We start from the raw sequence: 18278 nt of genomic DNA on the forward strand, positions 1-18278 counted from the left end.
ATTTTCTAAGAAACATTTAATTTATAATATAAAAAGGACACTTACCTATGTGTATGTGTGCGTAGTTTTATATCCAGCTAAAAGTAAAAACTACAAAACAAATACCCACAAAGTTATTTTCTTAATTAGCATTGCCCCGACTGAATAGTATCCAAGATTTAGAAAAGATAATTCATGCCACACATTTTATCGTTGGGTTTATTTTCCAGCCAGATTATGTACCAACTAAAGGGAAGTAACTGATTTTTTATCAAGAAGTACATTCTCTTATGCTGACTCATTTTCTGAGGAATCTATATGTGTGTGTGGGTCCAGAGAGAGAGAGAGAGGAACGGGTTAGGTGGAGAAGAAAGAAGAGGGCGGGCAGAGAGGAGGGAGTGAAAATGGGGAAGGAGGAAAGAGAGAAAAATAGAGAGGTGGAGATGGGAGTAGGTTACACTTTTGCCCTATTAGTCTGGTCAAATGTTTTTATTAATAAAACAATCAAACAATGTATTCCACCGCCTATACATAACCTTGAATTGCACTTTTAATCATAATTAATAATAAAAATTTAAATTTAAAATCTTTATTTGTATCATTCTCATCCTGAATATTATTTACTCCATATTTCAACCAATGTAATCTTTGACCTTCTTCAGGTGCATCTTGTCAAACTCTAAGGTTGCATCAGCTGAAACGGTGTGCAAAGAACACTTAAGATGAGAACCATAGTCCAAATAATGCAAATTATCAATCCTCATCTCAAAATTTTTATATCCTATTTCTCCACTTAACAAGATGTCTTCAGTCAAGCTAATATCCAGGTCGGTATTAAAATAATAAAAAATGAAAGACAGATTGATTTTTTTTTTAAAGATATTTGCATTGATTTTGTGTGTGTGTATATATATATATATATATATATATATATATATATATATATATATATCTGCTTGATGCAGAATAGGATTTTTATTGAGAAGAGTCAATTACTAAAGAGAAATATACAAAATGTCCTTTCGCACGTGACACTCTTGCGTTTGGCAGACGAGAGCTTCACATGAAATCATCCGAATCATTACCAGAATCCTGTCAGAGAAAAAGAAAGAAATTAGTTATAAAATAAAAAAAAGGTATCATTTTATCATTTTTTCTTTCTATGGAATTCACTTCAAACAAGGCATGAAGCCACTTGATGTAGGAAGCTAAAAAAAAATACTACTTTAAAACCAACAACTAGTCAATGATAAGTGTTGAATGGACAGATTCCCCACTCAGAAAACAGCAATCCTTCCCCTTTTGTCAGAAACATTGCTCATGGAATGTGAGAACTAAAGAACAAAAAAAAAAAGGTTGTGAGAATTATAAGGCTGCCAAAATTTTATCCTTTAGTCCTCACATTCTATGAATAATGTTTCTGACAAAGAGGGGATAATTAATGTTTTATGTCAAACACTGGAACTGATTTATTGGCTGCTTCCTTTATTCTAATTCATTTAACTTATTGGTTTCGTGGTCATCATCAGTTTGCTGTTCCGGTACCTCATTATAGTATATCTTCCGATTCCGTGAGATTCTTTCCAATAACTACAAGCCTGTGAAACTCCATTTCTGCTGACTGTTTTCTTTCTACCTACAGCTTTTTCAATATTAAGGTCAATGGGTATCTCCTGTCTTTGCATTAATGATCTTTCACTCTTTTTTAGCGCCTTACATCAAGTGGCTTCATGTCTTGTCTGAAGTAACTTTCTTAAAATGAATTTTTTCTTTTAATAAAAAAAAAAACGTATATATTTTATTTAACTGAATCCTTTATATAATCCATGGAAGATTGTTCTCATTCTATCAGCCATGACTGTATAGAAATCTTAATTTATGCTATTCTAAGTTATCACCTGTAACAAGGATTGAAACTTAAACCTCTAGAAAACTGCCATTTGAAATGGACTGTTAACTAACATTTAGTGAACAATCAATGCTAAGTGATAATCTCCTGGAGGTAAAGGGTTCAATCCTTACTATAGGCAATAGTAAACAAAAGTAATATAAATTAAGACTTCTATTAAAAATTCTCCAATATACATATATGTCTAAAATAAATATTTGCACCAAAAATTCGGAAATGATTTGAGTAAGATTTTACTAAAAAATAAAAATCAGTTTTATTGTATTTTTCTGATCAGCCATTCATTATTACTTGGTTAAATGACAGATTGAGTTATTTCCCTCTGCTTTACTGGTATTCTGCTCTTTCCAATCGCAACTCAGTAAAATACATTAAAACTGATTTTTACTTTTGGCACTTCTGCATTACACAGATGGCACCATTTTTTATGCATTTCACTACACTGTCGCCAGGTGGCGCTTCTTGATCGAAGAACAGTGACAATAAGTCAACCAAGTTCATTCATTTTATTCCGTTCAACTTGTTTATTAATTTAAAAATTAAAACTAGAATATATAACTTTGTTGGCCCTTTAACAAGTGCTACGATAAAATTAAAATTATTTTGTTACAGTGGCAATTTTACTTTAATTCAAAAAATGTTTTGGAAAAAGAAAAAAATCCAATGTTGCATTAATTTGAAAAATTAATCATTTAAATTATTAAATTATTTGGAAAAAAATCCAAATTACTTCAATTCAAAAAATGTTTCAGGAAATAAAAAATCCAATGATGTTTTTATTAAAAAATTGTTTATTAAAATTATATTTTCTTCCACAGACTTTTAAATAAATGTTTTTACAATTATATATTGATACATTTTTATACAATAAATTTTTTGGTTTTCAAATATTTTTGTGTTCGGGGAAAAAAAAATCTTGTTTGTTATTTATTTGCTGTGTAATTTGACCAAGAAGAAATTGAAATTATTGTCCCTAACAATGGTGCTGTCTGTGTAATGTAGAAGTGCCTTATTTTTAATTAAAATTCTAATCTATCATTGTTTCTTAATTTTTGTGTGAATACCTATTTTTTTTGCATTGTACATAAGAATATTAAAAAGTTTTCATATTAATTTATATGAAACTGCAATTTTCACCTGTGTGATGCAATTTTGTCTCACACTGTATATGAGATCAATCTACCTTTATGTATTAAATAAAATGTTCAATTCAAAATTCCATTCAGGTTCCCAATTTCAACTTGAAAGTCATTGGTTATATAGGTCGAAACTACACAAGCATAACAACTAAGATGAGAATTCCTCATATCAAAAATTCTTAAATGTAATTTTCTATTCATAAAATTCAAAGACAAAATTCTTTTATGTAAAAGATTCTTTAATAATAATTTTAAATATGTTTGTCAAATATATTTGATAGATTAAATACATATGAAAAATTTATTTATTAAAAAGTAATTATTTGAAAAAAAATACTAGATTGAAGATTACAATATTTTTAAGACATCATCTCCATATCACCATTTTAGGTGGAGTTTAAAATCTTAATATTTTCTTTAATAATTGTAATGCTATTATATTTTCAAGTTTAAAAAAAAAAGAAAATGACTTGAGTGCCATCAGCTAGAATTTAAACCAAAACATTTAACACTCCAACCACGTTCCCTAGCATTTGAGTTATCAACAGATAGATTAGAAAGATTTTAAATTAAACTACTTCAAGCTATGAATGACTTTACACATGCACAAAAGTAATAGAAATATGTCCGCAAGTAGAAATTAACATTTTGCATTTCAATTTGCTGGCATTTCTGTAGGCATTATTGATCCATACAAAGATTTTACTCGTTACAACCTATCCTTTGTGCATGATTACAATTTCCTGTTAATTTCAGCATATGTGACAAATAGTTTAAGAGTTTATTAGTTAAATACATGGTGGAACAATAAATTTGTCTAAAAGAAGCAACTCTACAGCTTGATTTAAAAACGTTTATTGAAACATCAATTCAGGTAACTTGATTGTGTAGTAGAGCTGATATCTATTCAATGTAGCCACCTTCAGCATCAATCACTACCTCGATACAGGTCCAGGACTAGGAGCATACCTTTTCCACAAATGCCAGCGGGAGCCTGGCGAATACTCGGCAAATGGCGGCTATCAGGCTGGCTTTGGTGTTGTGGGAGGTCACGTTGGTAATTGGTAATGTTCTCGATGTATGACTAAACAGAAGTAGTCCAGCAGGTTTAGGTCAGGGGAGGAGGGGTTCCAGTGAGAGAAGGGTGCAAAGTTGTAGCACTTCTTCCGAAGCCAAGCTGGAGTTTCTTTAAACTTGTGGGCTGATACCAAGTCCTGCTGCCACACCCAGGGTCTGCTAGCAGCCACCTTATTGCACCAGGGGATCACCACACTCTTCAGCACATCCAGGTACCTTTTGGTGTTGACTTTCAAGCCGACTTCGAAGATGTGAGATGGTATGATGTGACCCTCACTTGAAACCACACCAAAGACCATAACAGTGACCAAAAACTTGGAGTTGTGCCCTCAAGCATTGAACCATCTGGATTTGCATTTTGAACATGCTGGCAATGGTCCTATTGTCATGACTTGGATTGGTAGAGAGCATAAATTGTAGAGCAGCACATATCTGATCTCACCTGTTGAACGTTGTGTCACTTTCAGACATGATAGATGGCGCCTATCACTCTTGGGATTTGTGTACAACTGGTCAACTAGTAGCTGGTCAGCAACAAAAAAAAAAGAAAACCACTTTTCATAAAATGGAAATATTTTGTTTTTATTTCTGTGTTGTTGAAAGAATTTTTAGCCTTGTTACATAATAAGTAATAAGATATCAACGAAAAGGAAAATGAAATACTTACAAAATTTGAAGTCATATTTTCTGGTTTCATTAAAGAGGCATAAGATCTAAAGAAAAGGTTAAAAAAAAACTTTTGATTAAATTAAGAAAAAAACTTTATGAAATGTAAATCAAATCCAAATCAAAATTAAATGAAAAAATTTTTGTTTTTTTAATTTGTTTTTGTCCGTGAAAATAAATCAGAAAAATAAAATTCACTTAGAGAATTTTATTAAAGTTTAAATCAAAGACAATATAAGTAAATTGAAAATATGTGATTTTGATAAATAAAAAAAACTTTTGTAACTTTATATAGAATGCTCTATATTTTTTATTTAAACAAGATCAACCTTGTCCACAACTTGTGGCATAGTGGATAACTTGGTAAAATTCAGTTGTAAGTTCAATCCTCAGTGCGGGCGACACTCAAAATACATTTGCAAATTACTTAGGACTCTGATGGAACGAGAGCATTCAATAAAAGGTTCCATTCAAAAATTCTGTGCAGATTCCAGAGTTCAACAGAGAGATTTCAGAGTTTGACAAGATAGATAGTCAGAGGTTACACATCGACCGAAATGTTGTGAAAATAACACTCAAGATGAGAATAGTAATCCAAAGAATGCAAATAATACCTAAGATCAAACTAAAGTAAAATGATTTTAAAAACTTGGAAGCTGCAATGAAACATTCTGAGTTGATTAAAATTCATATCAATAATCGGAACACTCAAGTGAATCTTGGATTCATGTTTAACTTCTTTAGTTATAACTTTCCTCCCACCATTTTATCCTTTAGTCTACCATGAGCTATATTTCTGACAAAGGGGGAAGGATTTGTTTTCTAGATCAACTATTGTTTTGAGTGAATGGCATGCAGAGATTTTCTTGAATCCTCTCACAATATTCATAATCATTCAACTGACAATGTATCAATCTTAAACACTTATCCTCAAGTGAGTTATAAGTTGGGACTCAGTAGTTAAAAAGAAAAACAATTCTTGTCCAGAATTCACTTTATATCAAAAAAAAAAAAATCTATATCATGTATGTACTCATAACGAAATTAAAATATATTCCAAAAATCACCCAAATCAATCAAGTAGTTTTATTTTTATAAAGAAAATTATTTTTAAATGATTAATGGGAATTCATAAGCATTACAGCATAAATTTAGTCAGCATAAATGATTGTTTAAAATTGCTGAAGCAAAAAAAAAAAAAATGCCTACATTGGTTGTTGCCCGCCAAGACTCTGCATCCTTAAAAATCCTCATATTCATCAAAACTACATCTGATGCCAACATGGATATCATGTCTCATACACTGTTCATATTCCTAACAATTGTACTTAACCCTATACGCTACAGGACGGAACAATAAAGCTGTCGCCCTAAAGAAAACAACACTACAGCTTTATTTTTAAACTTTTATTGAAAAAATATATTCAGGTAATTTATGTAGTAGAGCTGACATTTCTTCAATGTAGCCGCTTTCAGCCTCAATCACCACCTCAATACGAGTCCAGAACTGGGAGCATGTCTTTTCCACAAGCACCGGCAGGAGTTCAGCGAATACTTGGCAGATGGTAGCAATCAGGTTGGCTTTGGTGCTGTGGGAGGTCATGTTGGTGATTTTCTTGACATATGACCAAACAAAGTAGTTCAGCAGGTTTGGGTCAGGGGCGGAGGGGGTCCAGTGAGAGAAGAGAAAGTCGTAGCACTCCTTCTGAAGCCAAGCCTGGGTCTCTTTGGACTTGTGTGCCAGCGCAGAGTCCTGCTGCCATAGCCAGAGTCTACCAACGGCCATCTGGTTGCACCAGGGGATCACCACACTCTTCAACACATCCAGGTACACTTTGGTGTTGACTTTCAAGCCAAATTCACAGATGTGAGGTGGTATGATGTGTCACTTGAAACCACACCAAAGATCATAACCGTGGTAGGAAACTTTGTTTTCATCATCTTGGGCACATCCCTGTTATTCATGGCAATCCAGCGATTCATTTTGAGGGTGCTGGCAATGATCCTGTTGTAATGACTTGGATTGGTAGAGAACATGAATTATACATTGGTGCATCTCCAATCTCATTTGTTAAATGTTGTGTTACTTTCAGACATGATAGAAGGCTCCTATTGCTCTTGGGATTTGTATACAACTGGCCAACTAGTAGATGGTCTGCAACAAAAAAAAAAAAAAAAAAAAAAAGAAAACCGGTTTTCATCAAATGGAAATGGAATCATGTTGTCTTTTCTAGGGTGACAATTTTATTGTTACCCTCTGTATACATGCGTTTGGTGCTTGTAGGTAGACATACAAGAATAAAATGTGGCAGTTTTAAAATAATTGACAGGAAAACTCTTTGATATACTCACATATTTGGCAAATTTATGTACTTATCGTTCGTTATAGTAGCGAAATTCAAAAGTTGAAATATTGAATTTCAAGTGACTCTCGCCTGCCATTTTGAAAAAATAAAATTTTAAGTCAAAGGGAGATATTTTTTGGTGTAGATACAAACATGGTTCTCCTTTGTTATTTACTGTATTGTCAGGTCACAGTAATGAACATATTCAAAAATTTTGAAAAGTGAAAAGGCGGAAAATTAATTATTGATGAAAATAGTTTTTAAAGACAATTAGCAAAAATTGAGAATAAATAAGATAAATAATAAAGAAACAGAGTTCAAATTGTAACAAAAGGGAAATACATCTTTTCTGCAAACTGAAAATCTTAGGCCAATTTAGCAAAATTCAACTGTCACTAATTGTCTTTAAAAACTATTTTCATTAATAATTTTCTATCTTATCGTTTTTCATAATTTTTGGATATGTTCATTAATGTGACAAGAATTTAGATACCATAGGTTTCACTTGAAATTCAATATTTCACTTTTTGAATTTCGTTACCATAATGAAGAAGAACCATCTCTCCTTGATTCAAATTTGTTTTTTCCAAATGGTGGTGAGAGTTACTCCTTAGATACTCTTAAACTTTGATTTCCTCATTTAAAGATAAAACTTAATTTATATGACTTTAATATTTTTTGTTTTGTTACAGGTACGTACATTATACAGATTTTTCTTTATTTTTATTTTTGATATGGGAGGAATTCTGGACAAGAACAAAAACTATCTTGCTCAGAACATCAACTGCCTGAAAACAGTTCAGAAAGATGCTAATAAGCGAACACCTTCAATCTGACATCTTCCATACTCTTAATGTCATCTTTAATTTCCTGAAGCTCCAACATGAACAGAGTTGGTAAACAACCACAAAATTATCAACTATCTCACCAACAATCCTGAGCACCTTTTTCATCTCCATATGTGTAACACCTACAAACATGCCTACAAAGTTGGAAAGCAATACAGTTCCCTTGAATTTCACAAACATTTTTCCACAATCAAAACAGCAGAAGCAAACAACAAACTGCCTATATTGGTTACTGCCTGTTGAAACTGTGCAAACACAGACTGCACAATATTATTGGTATGAATAAATTAAAAGCAAAATTATTTATTTAAAAAAATTAGACGTTGATGCACTACATATAGTTATAAAAAAATTTTTTCATTTATTTAAGAAATGCCTAGTCACAAAAAGACATTTTTGTAGCTCCTTGGCCTTTTAGCGAAGATAAAAGTGTAATATCTGTTCTCCACAAAATTAGCACCATTTAACACCAGACGTTTTCATGTAATTATCTCCCTTGTAAAAAAATTCAAAATACAAAGAAATATACAGTAGAACCCCGGGATACAGTGGCCCTAGGATACGTTTTTTTTCAGGTTACAATGTGGAATACAATGTTTTTCCGGACCCTAGTTGCGGTATTTGCCCCACCTTATGGTGTTGATTATAAAATTATTTGATTATATACATGTGTATTATATACTGTACTGTATTTTGTTACTATTTTTTAATGCCATATCGCAGGGTTCTACTGTACAATAAGCAGACAGAGAAAAGACTACTTATAAGTGGACTAGGGTCTGGACAGTTTGTCTAATATATTAATTGTATTAATAATTATAATGATAGTACAATAGATGGAATGATATTGTGTGGATAAAATAGTATTTGTTAATATCAATTATAAATGTAATTTATTAGAAACTTAAAAACGTATGTATACAAATGGGCCATATCAAGTTTTGTGTGAGAGATTTTGAGAATTGGTTTATAATATACTAGCCTGGGTGCCCGGCATTGCCTGGGTGTTTGGAGGTGTGTGTTGAGCAAAAAAGTGGTAGTAGGCAGGCAGGCTTGAACCTGTACCGCGAAGGAGGAAAAAAAAAACGTGAAAAAAAAATGTGACGTCTTTACCATTGCGTCCATTGCAAAACCGCAAGTGGCGAACGTCAAAATTAAGGCTAGTCGATCAAAAAGAGGGGATGATATGTGAAAATATCTACGAAAAAGTGACCCGTCCCTGTAAAAAAGTGCCTAGTTAAGGGTGAAGGAATTAATGTTTTTGGCCAATTTTTCGATATTTGTCGTCCGAAAGTTTGAGGTTTAAAACAATACCGGTTTGTCAGGTTCCAACGTGTCTGTCAAAAGTTTAGTTCTTAACAGACATACTAACACACAGATTTTTGCCCTTTATATTATAGGTAGCTTGATAAAAGTTTTTAAATACCATGTGTGTATATATATATATATATATACTAGCAAAAGTACCCGTCGTTGACTGGGTTCAAAAACAGCCTACAGAAAATGGACTCTGATTTATGAAAGTATGATAGGTTATGAAAAGGAACGGTTGTAAAGAGATAGCTTTGAATTTGGGGGTATCAAAACCAAATCAAAATATGATGAAAGTAAAAATAAAATAGATAAACTCCATAATTTATTATACCATACCTGTTCACACTGAAACACTTATCACAATATTCTGTGGATCTATATTAAAAAACCTTGTTAAACTTTGTGACATATTTCCATTCTATGGAGGTCAGGTGCGAACGAACACCCCATAATTTTAATATACCATATTTCTTCAAACTGAAACATAATTATCAAAGTATACTTACGCAGATAGATATGAAAAGTCTTTATGAAAGTTTGTGCCTATTTCCATTCTATGGAGGCCAGGCCCGAACGCAGACCCCACAATTTTATTATACCAACCCTATTTAAGTTGAAACATACTTATCAAAGTATTCTTATGTACATCTATATCAAAAACACTTGTAAACGTTTTTTTTTAATTTTTAAATTTTTTTATTTCCATACTTTGTGGACCAGGCACAAACGCAGACCCCACAATTTTAATGAACCACCGTTCTGCCAGACTGCCATTCCTGTGTCTCGATACATCTATCATTATATGTAATCAGTTTTTTTAAAATAGTCAACCATATAGGAGCCTATTCGTGACCAGATACACACACACATAGACATTCAGCTTTATATTATATATATATTATATATTTATGGCAGTAGAGTTTAGTTTCCTAGACATACATCCAATGAAACAACATGTGTCTACCAAAAAATGCTCAATGAGTAAACAGAGCAAGTATATTAAATTTATTTATACAAACATTGATGGCTACATATGCGCATATATGTTTCTGTAATCACCCGTACTAGAAATGAAATGCCTTGAAATGTCAGTTTTTGAAGATAATTCGTGGCCTGAAGACGTAATCTCCCTAGCACGGGTGATTACAGAAACATATATGCACATATGTAGCCATCAATGTTTGTATAAATAAATTTTATATATATATATATATATATATATATTATATATACACATACATACACACATTATATATAAAATAATTATTATATTAGATTGGCAAGGAGGTTCTTGCAGAATTTTTAATTTTGATTTCAAATTAAGTATTTTCAAGTAAGTTTTCATTATAATACCTTTACTTTATATATCATTTTAAAGAGCGTTTTTCACTATCTAATCATTTAAATTGAAATTGTTTGAAAACAGTTGTCTTCTTTTCAGAACATTGAATACAAGATGAAAAAAGGGTTCTCACAATTTTCTTATTTCAATTCAAGCTAGGCCACAAAGCTGCTGAAATAGCTTGTGATATCAACGAAGCGTTTGGCCCAGAAACCGCTACTGAACGCACAACACAATGAATGGTGGTTTAAGAAATTTTGTGGCAATGACGAGAGTCTTGAAGATGATGAGCATAGTTGTCGGCCATTGGATGTTGACGATGATCAATTAAGAGCCTTAGTCAAAGCCAATCCACACACAACTGTTTGAGAACTTGCTTCTGAATTAAACTTGAGATTGGAAAAACAAAAAAACTTGGTAAATGCCTTACAAATTAGACAACAACTAAAAGAAACAGCATTATGGAGTGTTATCTTCCTTCTTTTACACAACAAGAAGGACCCATTTCTTGCCCAGGTTGCAATTTGTGATTAAAAGTGAATTCTTTATGACAACCGGCGCTCTATGTGTTTAGATGCTGACGAAGCTCTATGACACTTCTAGTTGTTGTCATCTCACCACATAGCACAGTGGATAGAGGCGTTGAACCTTTACAGTTCTAGGTGAGCATTGTCTGAAGATAGCGGTTTCAATCCTACTCAAAGTCGCCCAAAGAATTAGTTGGTCAAAACGTGGTGAGACGACAACAACTATGAAAGGCAGTAATTACTGAGGATAGAATTAAGAGACTCGCCATTCCTAGCCAGTCACGGTTAACCACCTGGCGAAGTAGTTTGTCAAAAAATCATGAAACAACAACTATGAAGATGAGGATAACAGTCCGCAAATAAATAAATAAATGTTAAAATATTCATTTACCAAAATTCAAAATACAGACAAACAAACAAACAAACAGAGAAAGTGAAATTAAAAGAGGATCACTCACCTCAGTTCAGCTTGTTCTTTACGTTTGCGGATGTCTTCTTTTTCTCTTTGTTTTTCCTGTTGAATTTTCTTCCGTTTCTCAACTGCTTCTTTGTGGTCCCTCTCTTCTCGTTCCGCTCTCAAGTCTGGAAACTTTTCCACTTTTGTCTTTTGCAAACGATTCACGATATCATTATGTCGCTTCTCCACTCGCACCTTGTGTACCTGGAACAACAACAAAAAAAGTTCAATCTGAGAAAGTGCAAGAGAAAACCAAAACAATATGATAAATTATCAGCTTTTCAAACAAATTTAGAAAACAATATGATAAATTATGACCAATGTTATTTAAGTTTCACTGTTTACAAATGTCGCTAAATATTAAAACATCAATCAATTTATTTTTTTTAATTTTATTTGAAAGACATTGATTGAAAGTTAATACGAAAGAAAAATAATATTTCAGATTTAAATTACTTTCCAATACTTTAAATTTAAATTAAATATTGACTTCTATTGCAAACAAAGTAATTAAATATTTTTTAAAGTTATCCTAGTCCTACTAAATCAGGCCATCTGAAGACACTGGCTTCCTGACCTAAAAACGCACCAAACATTGATGTTACTGGGTTTTTTTCCCATCCCTTTCCAAAACTCAATCATGTTCTGCAAAGCCAAAAACAACAAAATAATGAAACCAAATACTATGAATAAATATTTGAAGATATAAAGAATTGGAAGCCTAAAAACTTTTTTCAAAATTACTGAATTCTCATTAATTACCCAAAAAGGGTTGATATGCCATAAAAAAAAAAATGGCCAAATGAAGAGTTCTTTTCACATTAAACTAATATATTAAAATGTAAATTATTTGTATTTTGTAAAAAATATTAAGTTTTCTTGAAAAACAAATGTAAAAGATGCAAGTTATCATAAAGGATAGAATTGCACTTACAATCAAGATTTTGTCAATCAAGTTTTATAACATCAATCACAAATCAGATATACGAAAGCCCCAAAGAACAATTTGTTAAAAATGTTCTTAATTTAGAACAAAAAAAAAAAATGTACATACAAATAGTGCAGAATATTCGTTTGCAATTTTCAACTAATTTTATGGACGAAAAAAAAAACTTGCTTCCATTGTCAGTCACGTCTTTATGAAAACATTGAATTATATTTCTATTTTTTTTTTTTTTTTCAGACAAATCTATATTTCTATTAGTCTGTCCATTCCACTTTTTCTTGCAAACTACTGAGCCGATCTGGTTGAAATTTTGCATGAACATTTGTTATGATATGATCAGCAACAAAGGCTTTATTAATGAGCGAAGTATTACGGTGTCCATTCGATGCACAGTTAGGAATTAATAGGGATTAATATTTAATGGAAAAAAAAAAAAATGAACACAAATTTAACCATATTCAATCATCAATATGGCATAAAGCATTAATTTTAAGTCAACAGAGTATCATTTTTGCACGTTTTTAACAGGTTAAAAAGTCTACTTGATTACAAACCTCCATATTCATGGAAGAGAAACTAAAGTTCTTTTTGGAATCTGTATTGGAAGGACAATAGGGAAGATTTCAGGTGTAACTCCACTTTGTCCCTGGAAGCATCAAGCTGAATATCAAGGTTATATCCATATTCTGAGTGAAATAATGAAACCCTGGATCAACCAGAAATACCATAGATGTGGCCGCAAGACTCAGTACCCTGCCATACCAGATGGGAGACCAGAGAACTTTGTCAATATTCACCTAACATTTGTCCTCCCATTTTGCCTGACTAAAACCCCTTTGACTTCTTTGTATGTAATGCAATGGAACAAGACGATGACAGATACAGCTGCAACATGAAGAACGGCCTAAAGGTTAGGATCACGAGAACCCTTGAAGGCTGAAGTTAAGAGACAGCAACGAAGGCTTGTAGTCAATTCTGAGACTGTCTATAGGGTGTCATCAAAACCAAAGGCAATGATTGTTGATTGAGTGAAATTGTCAGAATAAGACATGAAAATAAACTAATTTTGAGGAATCACAAGAAATTAAACAACTTATTTTTTTTTTTTTTTCAAGACAATAATTTTGAAAACAAATATTATCAGCACTTGTAAGAGTCAATAATAATATGTTTCTGAAATTTTGAGATGAGAATTGGTTATTTGTATTATTTGCATTCATCAGACTAATGTGCTCATCTTGAGTGTCATTTTCATAATGTTTCAGTTGATATAACCTCCGACCTTCTTCAGGTATATCTTGTCAAACTCAGGAATTTTTCTGTCAAAGTCGGGAATTTGGACGGAATTTCGAACAGAACTCTTTATTTACTTCACAGGTGTAGCATGCTCTTGTTTCGTCAGCCATGACTGGATAGAGGTTCTACATAATTCGCAATTGTATTTTTCAGTTGCCTACATTGAGAATTTCACTTTTACAACTGATTTTTCCAAGTACGTTAATCACTGCAGAAATGACATTAACCAAAATGTTGTGAAAATGACAATCAAAATGAATCTAAATAATACCAACAATAATATTTTTGGATGAAATTTTATCAAATAAAACACAGCGTTATTCTCAAAATGTTTCAGCTAATATAACCTCCCACCTTCTTTAGGTGTGCCCAAAGACTTATGGGACTCAGTGAACTATTTTTTTTTTTGTCTATTACTGATTAAAGGATTTTGAACATTTAAAAAAATTAAATTATTATATAATAACAAATTTCTAAAGGCTTCTGCAGTTTGCAAAGATCAATGAAAATTATTTTTGTATGAGTTTTCATTTAAAGTTTAGTGTGGAAAAATAATGGACAGATTGATTGGGATGGGGGAGGGGAGGGTACACAATCCTAACTAAATTAAATTGAATCTCCCATATTAAAACCCATTTTGTATTTAACTCCGTCTTCACGGGGAAGCAAATAAATAGGGATTCTATTAGTCATGTAACTGGCATATATTGATGTCCTGCGTTTACAAAATAGAAAAATGCAAATAAGAAAAACCCAAAATTAGATTAGATGTAATTATTATATAAGCCACATACTTTGAGTAATAATGGAGCAGGGTCAAAAAAAAAAAAAAAACTATTTTTAATTTATTTGTACAAAGTAATCTAAATACTAAAAGTGATTAACAGATTCCAGAAGAAATATTTTTAAATTAAAAATATACAAAAAAAAATTAGCAATTGATATTTTAAATGTGTAAATATGATCTGTAATAGACAGCTTCTGTTTTATTTTATTAAAAATGTTTGTAATTTTTAATTATATTTCCATTTCAAATGTTTCATTTGTTTAAGGAATTAAATTATTTGTTTAAGGAATTAAATTATTTTTTTTTTGATCTGTAATAGACAGCTTCTGTTTTATTTTATTAAAAATGTTTGTAATTTTTAATTATATTTCCATTTCAAATGTTTCATTTGTTTAAGGAATTAAATTATTTTTAATTAAACGTTTCAGTTTGGATGATATGTTGAAAAATGAGACGCAATACTAAAAATAATAGAATTTACAGAATTTGAGGTAAAAGGGAGATAATTGAAAATAAGTTATTATTCCCCTTATTATAATTGGGTTTGGTTTACAGCATATCAACCATTTATAGGTTATTTAATGCCAAAGGAAATTGTATAGTTAGGATAATGCTGCTGTGCGCTTACGTTGTGGTTTGTATTTTTGCTATGCTGGCCATTTTTTTTATTTGTAAACAATCTCATATATACCGCCTGGCGGCGAACAACCCTTTTGCTCATTTTGAGCTGTAAAGAAAAAAAATAAATTCAACCCTTTCTCCAAACGCAAAGAGGAAGAGACTTTCATTCTGAGCTGATCGACCATAAACACTATAAATTTACATCTGAAACTATTTATTGTGATTGGTTCAGTTGGAAATTAATTCTATTCATTTGTTTTCTTATTGAAAGCAATGCAAGTTGTAACAATACTATCGCATGAATACAGCGTGTCTGCAGCCAAAAAAATTCGTACATGACCAGGAAGTCTCTAGAATGCAACTACGATGACAGCAGCAGCCCAGCAATCGAAGGTTCTCATCAGCAGCAGTAGTAGCCCTGCGCCTCCTGCAGCTTTGCAGCCACCCTCAGCAGCTTTCTGGTGTCAATTAACATCAGGCTACCCACTCCAGAGCCTGTCAACGTCTTGTTACCCATTTCAGTGCCTGTAGCCGTCAAGCTACCCCTTCTCTACAGCCTGTCAACGTCTAGTTACTTATACCAGGGCCACTGATGTCCAGTTCAGTAGCCCACTGGCGTCAACCTACAAAAGCCCATTGGCGTCCAGCTCAACAGCCCGTTGATGCTCACCTTCCAGAACCCACTGACGTCCAGCTCAGCAGCCCGCTAACACCTATCTTCCAGTGCCCTACTGACATCAAACTGATTCTGATTTACTTAGACTGACCACAAGTTCCAGGCTTTTTCGAATTGACCATTTACATTTATTTCTTTTCAGAAAGTAAAAGGCAATTCGTCATCTTTAAATGAACTCCAGCTTCCTTTTGCTATTGTCATTCTCTTTTTGCCTCTGTGTTTAATATTTCTTAATTGTGCCGTTGATTGGTTTTATCACCTTTCGCTCCCCTCTCCAACAATAATTATTTATCTTCTTAGATTAGTGGGGGCACACGGTCTTGCTGGGTTGTAAAATATGTTTAAATTTATGCAGATTTCATATTTATTATTATAGAGCTGATTCTCTACAGAATACTATATTGTACCTTATATAGAGTAATGATTTCAAAAGTTAAAAAAAAAAAAAAAAAAAGACTTGCATGCCATCAGCTAGAATCGAAACCAAAACATTCAATGCTCCAACTGCATCTCCTACCGATGTAGCTATTGAAAAATAAGAAAGATTTAATATTAAACAACTTGAATATATGAATTAAAATTGGGCATGCGCAGAAAAAAGTAAAAAAATATGTCAGCAAATTGAAATCAACATACCGATATATATCTGTATGCATTATCCATCGAAACAAAGGTTTTACTCGTTAAAAACAATCGGTGATGTACGATTTCTATTTTCTGTTAATTTCAGTGCTATGTGACCAGTAGTTTAAGAGTTTATCAGTTAAATATTTACGCACAAATAAGCACACACACATAGATCCACCGCTATATTTATATAGAATATATAGTTCTTTGAAAACATTGCTTTTTGAGAATACCCATAGAAGCCGAGAAAAACTCCTACAATTCCCCAAAGCACACACCAATATGATTTGTTTGATGTGGTTTCGTTTGTTTTACAGCTTATCAATCATCTTTGGGTGACTTTGATGACCAAATAAAATTATCAAATAAAATTCTGTAAGGATTATAATTATTTATATTCATAGAATACATTGTTTTCAGAAGGAAATTTTACCATGAAAGTGTGGACATTAGTCCTAGAAGAGAATTCTACTGAGAAAGAGCTTTTTTTTTCATTGCATTTTCATCCCAAACAAGGTACAATGCCACTTTGATGTAGGGGGTTACTATCTGGGACGTCTAGCAGAAAACACTATCAATAATTTTCCCCACTCTTTATCTGTGCCTAAACCTAAACGTAGATTCCATAAGCAAAGCTTCTTTCTTAGAACTGCATGCCTATGGAATTGTCTTCCGTTTTCCTGCTTTCCAGCTGACTACAATATGGTTGTCTTCAAGTCTAACGTACAAGTTTTTGATGAGCCGTTCCATATAAGTTAACAAATTTACCGAATTTCCAATTTCTACTGTACACTCTTTAACCCTTATCCTCGAGTGGCCTCTGGGCCTTGATAAGTGGTGATGCCTATGTAAAAAAAAAATTTTCAGAGGTATTATGTAGAGAGTTGAGCAGTAGATGTTTATATTATACTTGAACTTCTGCATATCAGTATAGTCAGGGAAGCAGGAACCCAGAAGGGAATTCCAAAGTCTAGCAGTCCAGGGGAAGAAACTATTAGAGTGGAAGGCTTTCTTACATCTGGGGATCTCTGTGTAGGATGGGATTTTACTGCTTGTCAGATTTGTTGGGGGTATTTACATCGAGGTGGGTACAAGGTGGGTTGCAGTTTGTCAGAACACCTACCATTAAAATACTTGTAAAACAGACAGAGGGATGCAACATTTTGTCGATGGGACAGAGGCTGAAGCCTAACTGACAGCACGAGACCTATTAGGTTGGCAACTCTTTGGAACCTTGTCCAAGAGTGAGAGACTAGTAGCAGAGGCACCAGCCCAAATGTGGCAACAATACTCCATACATGAGTGAACGGTGGCCATGTAGAGGTACAGGATACTCTCAGGCGTAATTAACTTTCTAGCACAGTAGAGAGAGCCAACCTTGTTTGTAGAGAGGCTCCACACTCCCCAAAGCTCCTAAACTGGAGCCTCACAACCGGATGCAGTTTTGTATCATACTCAGGATGGTTGGGCATGCAAAGTTAAGTCATTGATATACGTGGAAAAGAATAGACAGAAAAAAAAAATGACTGAGAAAGATGGATTTTGGATGGCAATTTAGTATTTTGGTAATCCCTGGAAATATGGTCTCATGACCAAAAAATAGATACTATATTTCACTACTACCAAATAAAAAGGAGATAATATCTGGGAGGATGGTCTCATGACAACAAAACGGAGCCTACACTACCCCACTCCTTTTAAAAAAAAAAAAAACTCCCCAAA

At 32.8% G+C, this 18278-nt stretch overlaps 1 protein-coding gene across 1 annotated transcript in view; it reads right to left on the reverse strand.

Moving 5' to 3' along the window:
• Window positions 1–552: 552 nt before the first annotated feature.
• The window catches only part of LOC145295874 (coiled-coil domain-containing protein 25-like), a 49071-nt gene continuing 31345 nt past the window's right edge, over window positions 553–18278 (reverse strand). The window contains exons 7-9 of the mRNA XM_080141613.1: window positions 11605–11807; window positions 4772–4817; window positions 553–1071 (exon numbers count right to left, since the gene is read on the reverse strand). Coding sequence (XP_079997739.1) covers window positions 1039–1071; window positions 4772–4817; window positions 11605–11807 — 282 coding nt within the window. The 3' untranslated portion in view covers window positions 553–1038. The remainder of the gene's footprint in view (window positions 1072–4771; window positions 4818–11604; window positions 11808–18278) is intronic.

The sequence above is a fragment of the Euprymna scolopes genome, chromosome 16, assembly GCF_053919585.1.
Source record: "Euprymna scolopes isolate OS-2025 chromosome 16, ASM5391958v1, whole genome shotgun sequence".
Classification (NCBI taxonomy): domain Eukaryota; kingdom Metazoa; phylum Mollusca; class Cephalopoda; order Sepiida; family Sepiolidae; genus Euprymna; species Euprymna scolopes.